This window comes from Heliconius melpomene, chromosome 19 (genome assembly GCF_056956725.1).
Source record: "Heliconius melpomene rosina isolate 202511_hmr_F chromosome 19, ASM5695672v1, whole genome shotgun sequence".
Lineage (NCBI taxonomy): Eukaryota > Metazoa > Arthropoda > Insecta > Lepidoptera > Nymphalidae > Heliconius > Heliconius melpomene.
Genome location: NC_140407.1, coordinates 15,384,185 through 15,407,446, shown reverse-complemented (window position 1 = coordinate 15,407,446; position 23,262 = coordinate 15,384,185). Strand labels below are relative to the sequence as shown.

Sequence of the window (23,262 nt, the reverse complement as noted above, 5' to 3'; positions counted from 1 at the left end):
ACTAACCTAACGTAATACAGACTGAAAATAGGAGGAGGACGACTGACCAAAGGGATAACTAAAAAATCAAACACATCAAATTCCACTAAAATGTTAAAAAAGTCCAAAACCCGCTAATTTTATACCAATAAAAAGCTAAATGCATATATAAACGTACAAAACGTCGCAATTTTAATTAAGTTATTGTTGTATGTTTGTCTGGAGCCGCTTTGTTTTCTGTTGCCTCACAGACTCACAGCGGAATCTCTTAATTATTGTGTTTATACACTCTAACCCCGTACATAATGATTTGCTTACACAACCCAGGGCGCCGCCCTCGCGTACTGCCTTTTATTTATGTTACTCAATAATCATATATTTTTTAGCTTTTTATTATTTTTGGAGAGTAACTGACGTTCAGCTTCACGCTGTATCCCGCATGTAGCTAGGTAGGCAGAAGGAGCCTAGTGTTAAGACACTCCGCTTCAAGGCTTCCGCTGAATTAAGGCATTGCGTGTTGAGTAGCGGATCTCAACGCCGTGCTTTCTTTCGACACCAGAGCGAAGAAATGAAAATATTTAATATTTCATTTGCTTGAATGTAAATCGAACCCACAACTTGTCACGTTTACAATCACACGCAGGTGCCCCTGCGCCACGAGTCGTGATCCCCAACGTAATCTGGGGAAGTCCAGAGTGTACGGAGCGCCAAATGCAAATATCACCACTCATTCGTTCGAAAAGCTCACCATTTGAATCCAAAAATTAATATAATTCGGTGAAAACAAAACGAAAACGAAAAAAATACTCGACATCTTAAATAATAAAAAAAAATCCCCACTTTTCCAAATACAATAAAAAAATAAATAACATCTCACTTAGAATTATATATATAAAAACGTAATATGCATATATGCATGCATATACATACTTTTAGAGAATGATTTGAATCTATTATACCGCAAAAAGGAACAAAGGAGTTGAATTAATTCTGGTTCATTTTTCGTGCCAACAAAGTGAGTCACAGTGAGGTCGAGAGTACTCTGTATGCAGATGTCTGTTTGTCCAGTCATTACAGCACTGTTTGGTCTGGGTTTAAGAACGGCGTGTGGATATATACTTATACTTATATTATACTATAGTTGTAAAATGCGAATATTTAACTGGTTTTTTTTCTCTTTTAATGCATGTATTAAAGACTTTTAAAAGTTGGTTACTTAAAAAGATATTTAATACTTCCATATGAGTATATAAGGAAATTAACCTTTTTCATTTTATCAAATAGATTTGACTATCAATAAAATAGAATGTTTTCTGTAGACCAAGACAACCTAGTAAGACAACACTGTTTTCCACTTTTCCCCAAATTGCTTAAAGATTTATTAAAAAAATCGTAATTAATAAATATAAAATCTCAATCAAGACATACTTTAAATGGAATCCACTTATTTATATCCATTAACCTTTCGTCCCATCAAAAACAATCGATAGTCAATCTACCCGCGCCCGCAGCACTGGGGCCGAGGTATCGGGCATTATATATGCGTCAGGGGTCTACATTTTTGCATTCGTAATGGCCATCATTTTGTAATTATTCACTCGTTAGAACAATCTATGCGATGTCGGATCAACATCGCTTAGCCAATTTTAAATGTGCCTTGAATCGTCTCGCATAAATCTGAATTTTAAACCTTTTTGTTTTTTAGGGTTCCGTATCTCAAAAGAAAAAACGGAACCCTTATAGGATCACTTTTACTGTCCATTTGTCTGTCCGCTTGTCTAATGACTATTATTCTCAAGATTGCGTGCAGATATCACACTAAAATTAATATCAAATATCTTGGTCTACATCACAGAATAAAAAGGTTATTAGTTGAGAGTTTATTTATAGTCATGAAAATGACACGGAACCCTTGAAAGTCGAATCCGACTCGCGCTTGGCCGGGTTTTTTTTATATATAATACGCGCTTTATATTCTTTACCGGCGTCACATTAACCTGGAACGCGACGTCGATTATATTTGATTGTTGTATTGTGTAATTTCGTTCAAGCGATATGAAATATACGTGTACGTGTATATGTACATGTACGTGTACGTGTACGTGTACGTGTACGTGTACGTGTATGTACCATAAATTGGAAATACGAATGTGGACGTGATATTAAAATTTCATTAAGCTTTTCGATATTTTTCCCTGAATTTTCGTTGTATCTGTGGCTTTTCTTTGTGTTGGTGTAGCTTTTTCTTCGCTGAAATTAAACATTAATATTCAATATATATTTTATAATGCAACTTTTTATGTACAAAAATCACTAATAAAAGAATTATAACACTCGCTCGATGACCACTTCGGAAATTATTACATTTATAACATCTTCTAGTTCGTTCTCCAATTAATGTAAATGCGGCGTTGAGTACCGCCATCCAATAACCCTTATCACTAGAATAGGCAGCTACTTATCCTACTTAATACAAAACTAAAAAAAGAGCGCTCATTACAAATTCTAAACACACACCATTCATTTAACTAAAGTTCTTATAAACGTAACAAAGTAAATCCACAGCATTGATTCCTAACACAGTATAGAAACGAAGAGTGAATTTAAACCAAACCAGTCACCGCATTTCAACAAAAATCGAGTGTAAGTCCGGCTCAATCCACTTTCCTCCCAAGGAATGTTTTATTCTACACCTTGTTCGAGCTGATTAAATTCATGCGAGTCCCAAGACAATACGAGTCCGGGACTTCTTCCTTAGCTTTATTTTATGAGTTCTGATTTTTTTTTTCATTTAGATTCTCGGCTTTTGCTATATTGTTCGCTGTGTTTTACACAAAAAGTTTGTTTTTTTTTTATTATTTATTATTATGCTTAAGTGGAAAGTATCATTAGTGATTTTCTTATTGAACAACGCAAATGAAACTTTAAAAATGATCCGTACTTTTTCTCTCGTCAGGATAACAAAAGACTGTAGTCATTTTTTAGTATTTTCTATGTTCTTATAGTCTAGACTCTTCGTTTAGTTATCATTGAAACACTTGCTACAATATAAAGAAAAAAAAAGATCAAAAATAATGAAAACATAACACACATTTAAGTCTATTACCACCAAGTTAATTACACAGAAGATTAGTCTACCAACTCAATTTTGGCCGAAGGAGAAAACACGAACAAATTTCTTTCCTATCTTAATTGTTTACGACGTAGGCCTACTTTAATAGCCCACTTTATTACTAAAGAAATAGTCTCAAGGAAATGGGAAAAGGAAATGTTTGTCAAATGGTTCGTTACGGCGACAAAAAAACAGGGTGCGAAAAGGAGGCAGGGTGGACCTAAAAATTGATGTGGAGGTTTAATCACCCCTTGTTTGTTTGTGGAGCTGATTTACTGAAGGTGGATGAAGCATTGGATGAAGCTATTGGCGGTCCGCCAGAGACACTTCGAGGTAAGTTTGTACATTGTCGAACTAACTTTACATAGGAACTTTGCCTATCGACCAACTTTGTCCAAATACCACGGGTACGCCCACCAAAATAAAAGTAGATGAAACTTTTCACTGTGAGATGTTAAACAACCACTAAAAATCACTTTTTCATAAAATAGAAATTAAAATAACCTGTAATTATACACGTTATTACGCATTTACACAGAAGGCTATACAATACTCATACTTTTATAATATTTTCTATTTTTTAATCACGATTGAATCTAAATTAGCAAATCTGAGAGCGACTGAGGAATAACAAAATATTACAACACCACTTCACTCCTGCGATCATCTCAGCAATTTTAATTCCACTGGATTACGGAAATTGGTCGCAGTGCCGGCGAAATGAAAACCTTAATTGTCGAGTTGCATTTCAAATGTACCCACCGTTACGTTCAAAAGTAATATTATGACACAAAGAATGGGGGTGGTATTGCCCTTCTATACTGAACGTATACGGTTACTTTTTAACTTTGCCGGTTAAAAATACAAATTCAGGTGGGCGGGTCCATGGAAATAGCGTACCTAACGTCTGCATTTAACCGTTTCTATACAAGTTTCTATGCAAAGGCGCACTTGAATAACTTAAGTTTGTTTGTATAAAAACTTGCATCTCCCGAATTGGTAAAAAGGTGCATTCACAAAATGTGTTTTTTTATTAAATTATACTCTTTGAGTAAATTTAATTACAAAGATTTAAAATCAGTGTTTGAATTTCTTTTCTTTGTAAGCATTTGTAATTATAAAGGTTGTTATATTCCGTTTCCACTCGAGGAAATGAAATATTAAAAATTTTAATTTTCTTGCTCTGATAACAAGACAAGCCCGGCGTTGAGTTTCGCAACTGTAATGCCCCCAGAATTCAGTGAAAATGAGGGGCAGAAGTGTCCTAAAGGAAACAGTGTCTTAACACTAGGTTCCCAATATCCTATCAGCAGGGTAGGCAGTGGGAACAAATTACAGCGTGAAGCTAAAAAAAAATACAAAATGATATATTACAAAATTTCCGCTCCACCACAAATTAATCCTTCATTAGACCATTTAGAACCAAAGGACGAATAATCAAGGCCCCACAAGGCTACCTGATGAACTTTATAAACACACCTTTACACTTTCAATGGAGGGACATTTGCATAGAATAACAAGAAGAGAGCTCTCGAATCTCCGCTGTTTGGCCACTGCTCACTGCCTAACATTATAGGATGTTAATGGCCAGCCCTAATAGGTTTCGGGTTAGTTAAAAAAATAGTTTAAAATCCTATCCTACTAATATTATAAATGTGAAAGTTGTGAGGATGATTGTTTGCTTCATTTTCAAACAAAAGCTACTGAATGGATTTAAATAAAACAGTACAACAATATTAATGATTCCAGTCGTAGCGCATGTAAACAAGTGGGCGGAGGACTGACAAAACGGAGTGTCTTAACACTAACCTCCCGGATCCCTATGCCTAACCTGATATATGCGTGAACCTTAAAGCGTCATATAAGCAATTTATGTAAAGATTTTGTACTATTTGGCTATAAAATATCAACAAGTTTCAGCAGGTAAAACCGCGTGTGACTCGCTAGTGAGGTATAATTTTTAGAAATGTCTTTAAAAATAAGCTCCAAAAATGTAATAAAGCTTTAAAAAGAGCACTCAAAGCAATCTTAACAACATCCCTTCTTAACCAACTGGGGTAAACATTAAAATAAAACCCACACAACTGCCCCTTTCAGTACATTTATCTAATAAATAAAAGAATCCCGAGGACCCACTTGTAGCGTAAAGCATTTGTGAATTCGACATTAAGGCTGGCGGCATCTTAGCGTTTAAATTAAATTAAATTAAAATAAACTTTAGGCGTGTAATAAAATACGAGGCGTACAGTACTCAGTAGGCGTACAATAGAGAAGAGAAAAAAACGGCGGGAAGAGCGGAAAAACCGTTGTTTTATAAATAAACAGGCGCTATCAGTTGTCGACACTCGAGCGACTTGGTTGAGATTTAATAAAAAGTGTAAAGGAACCCTTATCAAGTATGGGAGCGTTCGAGGATAAATTATGTGCCGGAGAGATGGAAATTAATGAGGCAAGAGGAACTAAGCGGTTAATGTCATTCGATGCTAGTTTTTTTTGTGAAGGTGCACAGAGTCGAGGTGATCTTTTAAACAGGATTAGCTCCATGAGTGCTATTATTTAGTATTGACTTTACTTTGAAATTATAGTGAAATATACGCGAGTTTAATGCTCACTTTTACAAGTTTTATTTTTGTTTTTGTAACTTCACACTGTATCCTGTACATAGCAGTGTCAGTGAAAAGGGAACCTGGGAACTAGTGTTAAGACACTATATTCATCATTAGGACACTTTCGTTCCCTTTCCACCGAATTCTTCGGGCTTAATTGGCTCAAGTGGGAATCGAACCCACAGCCTGTCACGTTTACGGTCGCATGCTTGTGACCCTGGTGTTTGGTCTGATTCTGGTAATGATTCACTATCTATACTAATATAATAAAGCGGAAGAGTTTGTTTGTTTGTTTGTTTGTTTGTTTGTTTGTTTGTTTGTTTGTTTGTTTGTTTGAACGCTAAGATCTCTGGATCTACTGGATCGATTTACTTTGTTTTTGTTTTGTATGAAAGCTGCATTCTTCAGAAGTGCTATAGGCTATATAATATTACATTACACATATATACTAATAAATTAAAATACTTTCTAATTTGACATGCAATTTATTCTGCCATGTTAATAACAACCGTCGTCGCTACGCAACCGCGTTCGTCACCGCGTCATTTTGATATTCATCCTTATGAAACTAAATATAATAGTCACTTTTAGCATTTCATTTAGATTGAAATTATATTTCTATAGAAATTATATTCTTATATTTCAAGCAGGCGTAGCCGCGTCCGGGTCCGCTAGTATTATATAATAATGATAAATTATTTCATGAAAGCTATACCTATCATAAATAATATTTCAAGGACGTCTACATAATAAATATAATTTTATTATTGATATGTTCATTAATTCATAAATTGAAAATTGAATATGTTATAAGCTTCAAGTAGCTATAATATTTATCATAATTGCTTCATTTCGATGAAATTTTGTGGGATTTCATGTTAAATCACAAAATTTTAGAAATGAATGCTTTCAAATATAGTTTAATGAATATTTTAGTTTATAGATTTCGATAAAATAATTAAATTTATATGCAATTTAAAACATAATAACATGATTGTTATTCAAACAGAGCTAAAGGTTTTATCTATTACGTTTTCAAAATTATTACGCGTAGCGTTGAGTGCTTTCTCCGAACACGCACATATCTTGATTCGGATGAAAAGTGGAAAACGGAGAGTCCTGACACAAAGTGAACAAAATTGTTTTCTAATAAAAAAAAACTAACACATAACTATAACTATCGTTTTCTAACCTACTAGTATCCACTTCATTACTCACTTAAGTGAATGAATTCGCGTTAACAGAAGACACAATAATAAATAAATATACCAACATTCGTAAATATACAAAATCAACAGACCGTTAAAGAAATTACTAAACCCAAGCATTCAATCGTAAAAAAATCCCCCAATATGTCCGTCCATAAGTGATGACCGCCGACGCGATACGACGACATCCAAAATATGAAAAAGGAAAGGTACATGTAAAAATATAAAATATCTATAGTCGTTTAAACTTAACTACGAAGATTTACCGTTGCTCTCTCATAAAAAAAAACTCAACGGAACGAGCCTCAATCGCTCAACGGACTCGCTGGGGAGAAGAAATACGCAACCTATTATTTCTACTACAGCAATCGGGGTAAAAGATATAATAATAATCCGGGGCCGTCATCCGAGATTTAGCGAAATACGTAACATTTCTTCATGATTATTCTCTGCCCCGGTACGGAGTGGAGTACAGACCACTTTATTCGACATTCATTTTGTAGTAACGCAAATTGTTGGGTTGTTGTTCGTGTAATGTTATTCTTTTGACTTGTGAAGATTTTTAAGTTATGTACCTACTAACATTTGTATACAAATACTTAATAATTACTTTTAAAATTATAAATTTTACAAATTATCCTGCAAAGTTTAAGTAGGCAGAAAGAACTTATTGTTAAGCTCTCCGTTTTCCGCCAGAATTCGAGATAGTGCTTGTTGAGTGGTGCATACTAAAATTTCATAGAGAAAGCGAAAAATTTCAATAAAAAGCTATTGAAATTTCTACAATAATTAATTGAGTGGGACGCTTCGAATTCTAATAGTCTCGACCATTTTTAATGTATGAAATTTTATCTATTTTTTACTGTCCTGAATATAGCACTTTATAATATTAAAACAGGTGTTTTACTACAAGTCCAATAATCACAATAACTCAAGAAAAAAAATCCTCTCACAAATATTAAAATTACTAAAAACAAAAAGACTTAGTTCCACCTAATCCGCCAAGCTACATCCGCGGTTGACAAGCTAGTCATTTATAAAATAAACAAAAACATAATTATACGGCGAGTCCGCTGCCGTTGCCGCAACGCCTGCAGCATTAAAATTGCTTCCGAATGAATCAATAGTGCAAGTACGGCAGACGCTTTTGTATGTAGAGTTGGTGTTAGAATGCTAGCTGGTGTATTATTTAGCATATTTTCTTATTCACAGATTTTATTTTAATTAGCAGAGTAATTAGTGTTCAAGCACTCTGTTTTTCGCTTTCTGTGATGAGTGGAACTCAAAAAATATGTCAACATATATTTTTTGAAAACAAACTTATATGATATTATAACATACCAAAATACATATCCACTGTATTATAAATTTGTTTCCAAACAACAACAAGTTAGAATGCGACCTTAGAAAATTCCCTACCTGCTACGACGCCCGAGGAAATTGAGTTCTGTGTTCATTAGCTCCTTTAACTCTACAGACGAGAGATTTCTAAAAAAAGGGAACCTTCTTTCCTCCACTAGGACTTTAGGCCAAGTCAAGTTTTCCATCAGCAAAATTAAGGTGTGCGTGCTAATATCAAAAGTTTGCCCTAATGGATTTGAAAATTTTACATTTATTAGAGAACTCTGCGTAATCAATTTATATTATGACAAACGTCGTAAGTACACCGCCTCTTTGACGCGACGCGACGGTGGCTGAATGATGTTTGAAATATTAATTAATTAGTCCTTTTAAGGGCACTCGTATATTCTTAAATTATTTCTGGTTTTTAACTTCACGTTGTATACCGCGTATAGAGGAAGAGGAAGAGGGAACCTAGAGTTAAGACACTCCGTTAACCGCGCACTACTCAGTTTTCGATGAATTGCTTGCTGAATGGTAAAACCCAACACCGTTCTTTGTCTTGTTACCAGAGCAAAGAGAAATAAATAATAATTCATTCCCCCGGATGAATATCGAACCTACAACCGTCGCAACTGTTACAGCCGTCGCCATTCTTAAATACAAGAGGTATTTTGATTCGTTATACACAACTAAGCTTTCGTGTGGTTTGTAAAAGCTTATGTTGAAGACATGAGAAGCTACGCTTAGCGTAAAGTTCAATATGAATTATATATTATATTCCATTATTATATTCCATTATTGTATTATATTTCAATTCTATATTTGTTAATTTAATTAATATTCACTACTTTTTTTTTATTAATAATATTATATATCGTTTCGATGTAATTTTATTATTTACTTTGATCACGAACTACTATCAATATAAAAAGATATTCAACTCATATTAAGCGACAGAGTGGAAACTACTTTCAGTTTTTGAATAAAACATCATGCATAAGCCTCCTTCTTTTTAATTGGGGCTTAAAAGGCCTCGCTGATCCCTCTCTACGGGTTCGTAGACAATGTACCGTAGATCTATAAAAGACTTCTATTAGACTAAAGATCTAATGTTAAAGTAATTTTTATAATATTTTAAGATAATTTATATAAAATAGCATTAAATTTTAATATTTAATTTAATTAAGCTGAGGGTGTGTTATATATGCTTTAATTCGTATCTTTTTTAAATACCGTAGCGTAGTAGAGGGAGGGTTCGCCGTTCTTCCACTGCGCCACGACAGTTTAAAAACTAGTTACGTAATCTAATATTAAATATATGGATCGTCGTAAAACACGACAATACTCTCCTCCCTACGGTTTTCACCTCACTCCTTTAATAAGCTGAGCGAATAACGTTTGATGGCACTTGAATGATCCAGCATACGACTAAGGAACTGTTATTATTAGGTCTTATATATTACTTCAATATATGAGGATATAAAAATAATATAATATATGTAGAAATAGACGATCATATATTTTTATATTTTTAGAAAATGTATAAAAAATTTAATGTAGCGGTAATCGAACCTACACCTCTTAGAATCCTAATATTTTTCAAACAATAATGTAGGGTAACACTTTAAAAATTTTGAAAAATACTTTTCTATTTAGTATTACAGATAATTACCATCTCTTCGTGTATTAATTTTTCGCTTACGTCTTAACCTGCCTATAGATTATTTCGTCGTTGGACTAATTTAGCCCCAAAATAAAATTTGAATTTATAAATATTAAATAAACTTATCAGGTGTAATGAACTTGAGTCAGGTATATAATAGAAAATCTATAAATAATACAACCAAAAGTAATAGTATTTAGGTCATCGAGGCGCAGTGGACCGGCGTCCATTCGATCTCCACTTTTAGGAATGTTTACTTTGTTCCTCACTCTGGGTAACATGGCGCGGCGTTGAGTAACGCCACTCAACACGTAATGTCACGAAACTTAAGCGGAAAGTAGGGAACTAAGCATCTAAATTCATGCTGACCTGCACTACAAGAAGAATCGGGAAGCTTTGTATTGACTATGGGAAGGAAAGAAGGAAATACATTTATGCAATTGCTTCCACGCTTCCTGGAACTAAATATATAATTTGCCCAATAATTCTAACCTCACCCATTGACAGATTAATATAATAGAAGAATAGATCCTCAACAATAATATAATAGCTGAAAAGAAATTAACGAAATACAAAAAAAAACCAGGAAAGTCAAGACCATCGAAAAGGTCCCACATAATAGGATAGTCTTTAGAAATAAATTCACGTTTGATCTCGTATTAAGTAATGAAAATAAAGGTAGAAGCAATTGTCGAACTAAACAAGCCTACTTGAAGCGACCCCTGCGAAGTGCGCCGGAAGAAACAGAAAACTCCTTTTACTATAATTGGACGATGAATAATACAAGAGGCAGTTATTGCAGACCGAAATTCGAATAAATAAACGTTTGTCGAACCGTTCTGTATCAGTTATTTGTATACGCTGTGCGAATAAATGAATCTACTTTAAAGCTATAAAAGATATTTAAAACACTCTGTGACAATCATCTTCTTCGAAGTATTGCCGTTTCTCTTTGGAATAATACAATACAATACGAAACTAAAATAAAATGATAAGCAAAAACAAAGTAACAGTCTAATTAGTATAGATTAGTTAGGAGGGAAGTGTGGTCTTTAAGAATATGGTTTATACCTTAATTAGGGAAGCGAACTTCCGCCTAAGCTTGTACTTAAAGTGGATATATCTCAGGGCTCAGTACAAATCCGTACCAGTGTCTAGCGAGGCCTCCCCTTTATTGCCAGACTAAACTTTAAAAGATTCCAATTAACTTAGATTTTAGAACCGTATAAACTACAACCTCATACAAAAGCTAAGAATGGGAACCACAAGAAACACTCACTCCTGGTGGCATACCTAAATTGGAGCTTTCGGTCTTATTACGAGTTGGATAAGGGCTATGATGCTAAAACATTTAAATTTCATTTTTGGTTCACCGTGCACTTTCAGCTATGGCATTCCTTTTATCGTTTTTTAACGAAAATTGAATGAAACAAGTACAAAGAGCAGGTTTCGAATACTGTTTTTTTTTTTATTTTGTACGACATTCTAGAACGAGGTTATCACTTACAGCGCTTTTTTTAACTATACGACGCATCAAATAAATTGGGAGTTCTGGTTTTGGTTGAATATAACATTTTTGTAACTGTCGTCAATCTTTAAACTAAAAATATATTTTTAACCAGTACTGTATGTATGTATGTATTTAATTGGCAATTGACTATCTTTATGTATTTTTAGTTAAATACAGACATGAATATATCTATAAAGGCTTGGTTTCTTAATCAGGAGCCTATTTACTCAGAAAATTGTCAATATAAAAATCGCTTGTTAAACTAACCTTAAAGGGTAAACGTAGGCTTTTAAGCAAGAATGCCTCAGAGCCGCCGTCTTCGACACTGCCGACCATTTATATGGGGGTATTACACTCGGGCAACGGTTGCCGGTGTAATAAAATAGAGTAAGCTGCAATTACATGGAGGTTTCAGGCCAGAAATGTTAAGGTTTCGCCGATGTTTTTCGCCAAATCTGTACTAAAATCTGTTTCGGACCATTAAAACAGGTAGTTCCGTTTCTGTGGGTGTGCTCTGATTTTTTATGTTTGTTTAAGTAAATGATTATGATAATTTACGTTTCATATTAAAAGCCTTTTAAGCATTTTATTTAAAATGTTAGGATTTTTCTTTTTTTTAATTCCTTTAGGATTTAAGCTCGTTCTTTAGTTTCTGAGACACAGTGATGTTCTTTCATTAGTAAGACCTAAGATACCTTCTGAAAACTGATGCTATATCAATCACAGTTTTACTACCCAAAAATCAACATATGTAGGTCACGTGCCATCGTATTTGTTACAATATTATGTATGTTATTTCTACGCTTTATGGAGAATGTAAGAAGAACATAAAGATTAATCATTTCGTTCTACACTCGCGAAGTAGTAATGTTTATCAAAACTCAAAAATAATTTTCATCTAATCAAATCAAAGAACTGTTTCGCTACGTTTTGCCTACAAAAGGAAGTACGCCATCGTGGCCTTCAACAAGTAACGGGAACGAGAAAACTCCAGAAATAACAACCTCACATCTGCCATATTTAAACAAAATTTAATATATTATTCAACATAGCAACGTCCTTAACAAATGTACAATTCTCCCTTCCGTCTGTTCCCTGGGTTTAATCTCGACCGACCAATCACACCTCGCTATTTACGTTTCAATTAAGTGAACGAAACTGCGGTATCGCGATGATTACATTAATCAGAATATCAAACTATAGCAATATTTAACTTGAAATAACTAGGCTCTACAGTATCTTGTAATCAGGAGTGGTTTTGGATATAGATACCTGCGCATTTCAGATAATATTAATTTAGTTAAAATATTGTGAGCCGACGTTTTCGTTTTCAATCTTGAAACAATGAATGTTTAACACATTTTCTTGTCCTTTAGAGTAATGCATGATGGAAGTAGATAAAATTAATTCCGCGTGGTTTCGCCCGCTTCTTTGTATATAATACTAGTGGCCTTAGCAATGCTTCGCCCGCTTGACCCTGTACAGTAAAGAATGGACGAGGATGAGGCCCATAAATCAAATCTAGATCTGACCGTAGCGTAGGAACAATGAGTTACAATCATCAACTTTCTCTGTCTATCTAACAAATGCACTACCAACACAAACAAGTTTTCAAATTAAAACAGTAGTTCCTGAGATTATCGCGTTCAACCAAAAAAACTCTTCATCTTAACAAAATAAATATAAATATGAAAAAAAAATCTCACACTCTCAACCTATATAACATATATATGAACATATTAACCAATCTCAGTCCTAATCTCTCGAAGCACAACCATGTAAGCAAGGACCAGGCTATCAGTGAAACATGTGCATTTCTACGCGTCGCTGTGTCCAACACGGGGAGGGCGGAGGAGGAGGAGGACAGGGCGACATCGTGTTATCACTATCGTACACGTCGTTACCGCGTGTCCACTGTAGACAATATAGGTGGACGGTGGACGGCGGACAGTATGTAGATAATTGTTACGGCGGAACTACTGTAACAAGTGTATCTAATTTGTGTTGAATTGGATGTATGAATGTGTTGTTTCATACAATGTTTGTTTTTTCGTAGTTTTTATATGATAGGTTTCATAGATGTTAGATTTTACAGTTTTATTTTTTGTTAAATTCTTACTAATCATATAAATCTAAAGAATTTGTTTGATTGAAAGCGCAAATCTCCGGAACAACTTCCTCGGAATTTATTAATTATCACTTCATATGTAAGTGATATTTCTTTTACCAGCTTAACTACTATAACATATTGAGTTCTATTATCCTCTAGACATGATGTCTCTGAGTATCTAAACTATCAAATTTAAAGAACAAAGTGACTCATCTCTGCTCTTTTCTATAAATATTTCTAAATTTACTTCATATTTAAAGATTATTTAGAATTTAATTTTATTCCGACAAAAACGAATAACCAATTTCATTCCTTACCTCTCCTCTTCCTCACTTCAAATAAATATTCTTAATAATTTTCAGCTTCAGGCTTATAATATAAAAGTAAATAATATACAATATTTTGTAGTCAAAGCATTTTTGTATAAGTAAAGGGGAAGCGGCGTCGCCTTCGAAATGACGTTTTTTTACCCTATGACTTTTGACTGACTTTTGAATTTCTTTCTTGCCTTTACGGCAAAGTTTAAATTCTATTTCACAGGAAACTACTTGATGAAGTGCACTGTCCGAGCTGAAACTCAAAGAGGGGATTCAAATAAAAGAAGTTTTAGTAACTCGATGCTTTCTTTAAGCTAAGCTAGAAAAATATAACATCGTTACAAAACTTTTCTCCGAATGTCACGTAAGATCTAATTAAAAGTAATTCCTTATTAAGACCTTATCGGGGCCTGTATTGCAGTTTTGCATTTTTTTTCTAATCTTATCGAAAATTTAAAGTTTTGGGATTTTAAGATCTTTGGAAAAATTAAAGTCAGTTTTTTTTTTTCTTTTAGCCTCTGCTGTATGCTTTAGATATGCAGAGGGAAAGAGGGAACTTTGACGAATCTTTGTGGAATACAGACGCTATACCGGTGTACCACGGCAGCCCTTTGGTTGGCATTGACAATATTTTAACAAAATCTTATAAGTACTATGAATTTCATTACTCAAGACATGTATTTAGATATTTTACGGTGTTCCACATAAGTGTGTGTGTTTCCTAAGGGAAAGAAAAACAAATGAGAACGAATGGTTAGAAAGGTTTCGTTTCGCTAGGAAGGTTTCCAAGAGATTAATTTTTTTATAAGTATTCTAAAAAAACATATATATAAAAAGCAATATTTTATATAGATTTTAGAGTTAAACAAATTAGAAAATGCCCCTGCATTAGTATAGCTTCTTAAAAATAAGGATAACAACACACGACCATTCAACTAACTAAATTCGAGCTCCTACTACAAAGCCTAGGACCCAGTGTTCCTGCCTGTTCTATTAACTGCCGGTTTGACAGGAAGGCCTGTCTCGGAAACTGTTATTCACTACTGATCCGATCTGACGGCTTGAACGCATAAACCATGCTCTTGTTTAGATGCAACGGCCGTACGTCTTGCACTATTCATAGCACGAGTTGGAGATATTTATTGGGGAAGCAGTTAGTTTTATGGTTTTTAACCCGCTTTTAATTCAGCGGAATGTGAAGAATAGTAATTTGGCGGGATAAGGCGTGAACTAAACAAATCAAAATTAAAATATTTTTGTATAGGTACGAGCACTGGCATCAGCGCTTGGAGGGTTTCAAAGAGGCGTGGATTCGAGTCCAGCCATATTCAAGCTTTTAGCAATTTTATTCTATCCTTAACATGAATACAAAAAATATAAAAAATATTTAACATTAAACTAATTATATTACATAGCGCAGCAGGCTAATGCCCTCGCTAATGTATATTTCGGACGAGAACTTTCACGCGTTAGTTCAGCAACATAGATATAAGTATTTATAGCTGTTTGAAGCATTAATTACAAAGTAAATTTAACGAAAGTGAAGTTATTCAACAGTTAACGGAGTTAATTGGACGTTATGTCGTAACTGATGGTCCCCGGGACGTAGTTACAGGAGGTGATGATGTCATAAAATCCCTATCATTACTATATTTATGTTGGAACGTCTTAATATGTTGTATCATTATAGGCTTTGTCATAGCAATTAAAGAGTATGGCGATCTTGTAACAGTATATGATTTATGTGCTCAAACCATATTTACATTCTTAGGATGAAGAGTTTGTTTGGTGGAACGCGCTAATCTTAGTACTTAGTGATTTTTTTTTTGGGTAGGCAGAAGGAACCTGGAAACTCCGTCCCCATTAAGATACTTCCGTTCCCCACTCTTTTGGAGTCATTGTGTGTTGAATGGCGGAATCCTACACAGCGCTTTGCATCGTTACTAGAGCGAAAAAATGAACAAATTAAATATTTCAATTCCTCGAGTGGGAATCGAATCCACAACGTTTCGCGTTAACAGGCCCAAGTTTACGCCCCTGTTACGACTGGCCTGGTGATTCAAATGGAAAAAATATTTTTTGCTGACGAATAATCCATTTAACAAGAGGTTAACTGCGGTCGGTGTTACCTCGGGCACTTTGAACGTGTCATATACAACTCTTAGTTATTGCCATTTCACCATGCGGGCGACGCCGTAGGTAAATAAATCAAAGTTCAAAATAAAAAAATATTGCTAGATTATTCAATACGAAAACTATTGGTGTGACATAAAATATAATACAATACAATAATTATGAACTATTGAGAATATTTTTTTTTATATAAACCAGTATAACCAGTACGCATATAATAACAATTGATATAACGATACCTACAAAAATATTTTGCATGTATTTTCCAAAGTGATATTAATTAATTAATTCAAAAGGATTTTCCACCAAAGAAAATTTTATTGAAAATATCCATTAAAAAATAAACACGGGTGCCGAAACATAGCCAATATTGACTGTAAACATTTGTAAAACAAACAACGGTATCGCACTCAGAATAAATAATCCCACGGTATTATTCAATATTCAGATGTGCCGCGCGGCGCATGCAAAAACCGTAACCCGTGCGCTTTTAAACAAACGTAACAACACTATGAAAATATCATTTAATAGAGTTCAATGCAGGTCAAATATTTTCTTTATTTACACTTACTTACATACATACAAACCTATATATTTTGTGTGTACGAGGCTGTCGTCGAGTCTGTCTATAAATGAGATGGCTGTTCAATTCCTTCTCAGAGATTGAAATATTATTATTTCCCTGGTTTAAAAAGACTAACCGCGACGTTGAGAGAGACGAAACGACATTCAATACGAAATATCTCGATTAACAGCGGAGAAAGGAGAATGGAGTGTCTTAACTCCTGGCTCCCTTAGCTCACGCTATCATAAGCGTATACAAAATTTTAACGTAGCCTTATAAAGTACTAACATTTTAAACATTTCTAAAGTCAAATGAATAAACAATGCACTGTTTCAAATCTCACAATACTATTTACACGTTTTACAGAATTCTAAAACATTTTTAGTGCCAATTCCTAGTTAGATTAAAAAATGCATAATAAAGTGTTCTATGTAAAAGAACTTCTCTTTCATAATGTAGCTTTGTTAAAAAAATTCTGAATAAAATTATCTTACTAATCAACGAAAATATACTAGCTAGTAGCTAATGCAAATAATGTGCGTCTGATGCATCTGACAGTAAGTAGACTACTCTACTTATTAACATTAACAAACACATAAATAACAAAAAAAAATACATTAAAACAAGCAAAACAACAAATAATTATATAATAAAGAAATAATAACAAAAATTTTACTATTATATTAAAATCCTGCTAAAACAATTAGTAAATATAATAGTAGTAGTCAATTAAGTAAATATTACAAGAGTAAACGGCTATGTAAAGTGGGGAACAGGTGTATCTTAACATTAGGTTCCTAGGTTCCCTCTGCCTACCCTTCTATGTGCAGTACACAGCATAAAGTTAAAAAAAGAAGAAAAAAACAAAAACATTAAACTAAACTAAAACAAAACAAAAAACATTAATTATTACATTAAAATCGTGCTAAAACTCGAAATAGTTTATTCAAAGTAGTCAATTAACTAAGTATTACAAGTAAGGGGAAGCCGGCGATGCATTTTTGGATCGCGGCCCGCTACTTGTTGCATCGGGGGCTAGACCTGTTGAGCGTAGAGCCTACCAGCGATATTTTTGCCTCAAATACATAATGAATGCGGCAGCAGGGTTGGTGTGTTACTTTTAGTTATTTCTGTTGTTATTTTCTGTTTTTTTGTCGGGTTATGCAAGATTTTGTAGTTATAAAAAGGTATAGTGATATTTAAATATCTTGGAAGGTGTCATGCATATTAATAAGGTGAAAAAAATCTACATAAAAAATAAAATACAGCAGGATTTGTGACCACGTGGCATTGTATGTTGATTTGCGGAACTCAACGTCCCGCTATAGCTTTTTTACCAGTGCGAGGAAATTAAAATAATTCATTCCCTCGAGTAAAAAGCGAACCCACATTCATCGAGCTTCTAGTCAGACGCCGCTAGCCCACGACGATCTCTTCGTTTGAGGACAATTTTTAAACACGTCGTTGCGTATTTAGGACTTGTCTGGAACTAAGACTAACCCTTTAAATGTCAATCAAAAACATATTTATATTTAAGAATGCTCCAAGATTCTCAAAATTCACAACCTCATCACAAACTTAATCCATTTACTAAAACGAAAAAAAATAAAAAATATAAAAGATAACAAGACTAAATGAACTGAAAAAATGCAATGCATTTCATAGTAACATGGCAACCCTACGCAAGTGGCGTTGTAGTTCCGTAGAATTGCCTCTGAGCTTGCATTTTTAAGGACGCTCGGGATTCATTCTCTAAAGCGCTTGTGCGTTCTGTTAATGGCGGCCGTTTATTTTTTAGTACCGCGATTACGCGTAATGGAGGGATGTGTATAATAAAATCTTAACTTCCTACGTCTGTGGATCGTATATTTATAGCAGTTTTATTTTTAATTTCATGCTGTATCCAATACCTAACATAAAGCAGGGTAGGCGGAGGGAACCTAGTGTTAAGGCTTTCCGTTTCTCAGTGTGTCAAATGTGTTGAAAATTGATTTCAACATATTATGGGTTAAGTAAAGACCCTTAACGGCACGCTTTATTAAAGCTAGCTAAATTTTTTCATGAAGAGATTGTGAAGAATAGTTAGTCTAGTTAAAATCACTATATTCTTTAGTTTTTCAACTACTATTACCAAAACGATACTTTATCTTATCCAGTTACAGCAATTATGTTATAAGCACAAATAATACCTTTATAGGCTTTCCTATCGCCCAGTGCTATCTATTTGGTATCCTAATACCCGATATGATTAGCAACATCAAATCTCGCAATCAATCCTTTGATTGAAGCTGCATCCCAAAGCCAAGATAGCGCCTAATCAGTAGTCCTTGGCGTGACAGAGTAACAAACATCGAAACGTACAAACAACATTAACATTAATACAATCAGCTTCACGCTGTATCCCGCACACAGCAGGATAGGCAAGAACCTAATGTCCCTCCGTTCCCCACTTTTTCGATAACGTAAACTTTATTAATAATAATTAATAATAACACATGAAATATAGTCCATCTTCAATTCATAGCGACGAGAGAAATATATCAATAAACAAGTTACTAAGTACATAATAGATATTGTTGGGTAAGTATCTAATATAGTTGTTACTTGCCCGGGGCGGACGAATCTATCACGATACAGCCATTATCCGCAACTGCCTGCGAGTCTACGCGAGCGTTAAATGAAATGCCATAAATTAATATCTTAACATAATATTGTATCTTTGAATGAGCTCTCTTTAGAAATACCCACGTATTTCAGTAAATACTTTGTATTTAAAGTTTTAATTGCTACTTTGTCTATTTTAATATTTTTATTTTCTTTAAGTGTACTGTGCAATTAGTTGGTTAGTGGTCTTATATAACTATTTCCCATCATAGGTGAAAATCAACCATAAATGGAGTCGTCATTGTGCTGGGGCAAAACATAAACGCGGCGGTTGTTTGTTAGTTTTCCACTTGGGAAAAGACAAAAAAGTTGGCAATAAGGCCGCGCGGCGTTAAGCCCCGCGATGTCTGGAACATTGAGAGGTGCGTGAGGAACGCACTAGGTTTACTCTGACCACCTTTTTTGCGAGTCACACCGTAAATCTATAAAAAATACACCAAAAACCTCATTTCTAAGATAAATCCCGCCGCAATATTCCCCCCTAAACACTTTTTTATTACTCAGAAACAGAAAGGGTGAGTTATATTATTATTCGAGCATATCGAGATCGTCCATCGCTGTAATGAAAGATTGCCGTTTCTCCTTCAACACTTCGCTAAATTAAGTGATAATAGAAATATTCTCGGCGCCCGGTTTTATTTATATTTACGCTTACTTTTGTGTTTGAGTCAGATTTTGCTGTTCTTTATGTTTTTGTGTTATAATTAAAAAGTAAACTACAGCTTGCTGAGATTTTTAAATGTACATTATATGTAATTGCTTTTTCTTAGACTAACGGTCTGGATTTCCTTGAAATTAAATATGTTTGTTTTGTACAAGTTGTATGTTTCATAGGCATTTCTTTTGAGATAGTGTTAGAGAAATGCAAAGTGAATCGAAAGAAAGCTTGAGAAATCTTTGATTGCAAAAGTACTCAAACCACTTCCACCAAGAATCTTTTACAATATTGCTAGAAGGCCAACCTTGAAAATCAAACCAGATCGATAGCTATATAGATACAGAATTTAATTTAAATCAACTATATTAACTTCCACCATATTGTTTCAGGGAGCTTCTTCGAGCTTAGTAGTAAAATTTGCAGACACGGAGAAGGAACGCCAACTGAGACGGATGCAGCAGATGGCCGGCAACATGAGCCTGCTCAATCCTTTCGTGTTCAATCAGTTCGGGGCGTACGGTACTTACGCGCAGGTCATCACTGAGCAAGTTGACCTACAGGTATAACTATATTAGTACCTATGTCAGTAACTTTACAAATATGAACTATATAAAAAGGCCTTCGTCGCGCAGCTGTTGTTGTTTTGTCACCTATGTATAGATAGTATTTTTAACTTAACTACTGATTTTTAATAAAGTATATTTGATTTTATTATAATTATATGTATTCCACAAGTCGTTAAGACAACTCTAAAAGTCATGATAGTCGATGAGATAATATTAATATCATAAGAAGTAGTTTAGCCATTCTTATTCATTCTAGCAACTAGAACAAAGTTGATGTTGATAAATTAATAAAACTTGAAACTTTAGTTACTATTACTTTGTACGATTTCTCTAATTTCTTTCTTTATCTAATGCTGAAGTTGTATAAAAGAAAAACTATTAACATTCAATAAAATATGTTCCATTTTCTTATATTCGTAGTCATAAAAAGTTCCTAAATCTATTACTAAATCATAGATAATCATATATGTTATTAATTTTTAAGGAATAAGAACGATAATTGACGAAAGATATTGATTTTAGTATAAAATATAATGTAAAAAATTGCAAATTTTGGGACATTCATATAAAAAATGAAATGGCTGAAATAGTAATAACATTTGTTTATAATAAATTTAATTTTTATTTATAACGCAATTTCTTTACAGCAACAAGCAGCGCTGATGGTCGCTGCGACTGCGCAGGGATACATAAGCCCCATGACCGCACTCGCGTCGCACGCGCTCAACGGAATGGCTAACTCGGTCGTGCCACCAACTTCTGGTAAGTCTTAATATTTTGGCACATGGCTATTTAAGCGTATAATAAAAATTTATTTTTAAATGTCGACCGAAGCCGAAATCTAGCACGGGGCTTGGGCGAAAAGAACTTCACAATAAGGTTACTTCATGATCTACATAAATTACGTTTTCGTTAAATTCCTATATTGCGTAACAAGATTCGACATTTTGTGGCATTTAAATAAATTAATAATATTATAAAATGTTAAATGATAATATTATAAGAGATGTCTAAACTTCTATAACACGAGTTTATTAATTTTCCAGACAACTTTTCGGGCTTAGCGATAGGCACGGGCGGGGCCCAGCCGCTGAACGGCGCGTTGCCGTCTCTGCCGTCGCCCACCATGCCCGGGTTCAACATGGCCGCACAGACCGCTAATGGACAGCCGCCGCCGCAAGAAGCCGTTTATACGAATGGCATTCACCAGACTTTTACTGGCCGTAAGTTTTTACATTTGTTTTTGATCTTACTAATTTAATATATGAAGTATTTGGGCAAAGACAGACAATGTTACACAAATCGTGGCGATCGATTATCTTTTAACTGAACTAAAGATAAAAGCATAAAAATAAAAAGCAACTTCTCTTTTTTGTAATTTTCTATAAAGTGTCATTTTAATCTAATTTTCCAGCTGTTCCAGTAACAGCTCAGGGCATACCCAACGGCGAGGCCGCTCTCCAGCACGCAGCATATCCCGGCATGCAGCCGTTCCCCGGCGTCGGTGAGTGACGTTTAATGTGCTCAAACCCAGTAAATGTCTGATATATGCTTAGTCACCTTCGATGTGTGTATATTTAGAACATTTAAATGGAAAATACCGAGTAAATAGCTCGATTGTAAACAAAAAAAACATCCAATTGCATGTCGTTTCCTCAATAAAATATTACAAGATGGACCACCTGGTCCACCCTCAAAGTTTTGCACAAAGCAAATCCACATTTGACAGCTGACAAATAAAACAAAACATTGTTTGTTTGTATTTTGTTAATACCTAACAGGATTTATTACTTTCAATAATTTTCAAGTCAATTTCGATACGAATTCCAGATAAGTAATTTACGGAGGAGGGAAAACTTTGATGTGCCTACCGCAGGAAATAATATTAAAACATTAATCAATCAATCAAATGGAAGAAAATTGTTTTGTATTCTTTTCAGAATTCTTACAATATTGGCTTAACCACAAAGTATATTATTATATTCGAAATTACGAACGATTATATAATTAAATATAATCTAGATTTATATAACTAACTGCAAAAAAAAATAAAGTTAATAAAATGGCAATGTTAATAAAATGTCTAATGCAGTATCTTAATGCACCAAACTGTTGTATGTATATGAATGTATGAACACAGTAGATTGTCGATGTATATATTAATGTTTTATTATGCATATTATATTCAAATTTGTTTATTTATTGTATAATTTACGCAAAATTTAATTTTAAAGTATCTACAAGAAAATTATTTTGAATTATAAGTTTAATATACACAGCAGTACATACAAAATTTTCTGATTAATCAAACCAGCTGTTTACATATTCACCTTTTAGTCGATATTATTAATTGATATTGTAAGCTTTATATGAATGTAACAATGTGAATATCGGACGATTTAACTGACACAAACAAACATTTTTTTTGTAAGGATAAATCTTGTCTTTTTGGAGAACTATTTTCTCTTTTATATTTAGCACTTTTTCTTTTGTATAAATTGTAATGTCCAGTTAAATCGTCCGTCCTGTAATGCATGTTCACGCAATGATAGGTGTTCATTGTGAAAATGTGCAAATTAATGTTCGACAGCTTACCCAGCGGTATATGGGCAGTTTCCGCAACCCATCCCGCCGCCGATGTCTACTATAGCGCCGGCACAGAGAGAAGGTAAGTGGAGCCCTAAGCTGAAGAACCAGCTGATTTCAAGAATACAATAGATCTTCACTCTTCAACAGCAATTAACAAGGCTTACCTCAGATTTCATCTCACATCCATCTGATTTCTTACATTTCGTTGACACCGAGTTATTAACAATTCTCAGATATT

The 23,262-nt window shown here is 34.1% G+C and overlaps 1 protein-coding gene across 3 annotated transcripts in view; it reads left to right on the top strand.

Moving 5' to 3' along the window:
- bru3 (CUGBP Elav-like family member bruno 3) overlaps nucleotides 1-23,262 on the top strand; it is a 516,795-nt gene that overhangs the window by 483,739 nt on the left and 9,794 nt on the right. For all 3 annotated transcript variants that reach the window (XM_085203136.1, XM_085203135.1, XM_085203137.1), the window contains 5 exons: nucleotides 20,259-20,429; nucleotides 21,083-21,197; nucleotides 21,482-21,658; nucleotides 21,850-21,939; nucleotides 23,026-23,103. In XM_085203136.1, coding sequence (XP_085059262.1) covers nucleotides 20,259-20,429; nucleotides 21,083-21,197; nucleotides 21,482-21,658; nucleotides 21,850-21,939; nucleotides 23,026-23,103 — 631 coding nt within the window. The remainder of the gene's footprint in view (nucleotides 1-20,258; nucleotides 20,430-21,082; nucleotides 21,198-21,481; nucleotides 21,659-21,849; nucleotides 21,940-23,025; nucleotides 23,104-23,262) is intronic.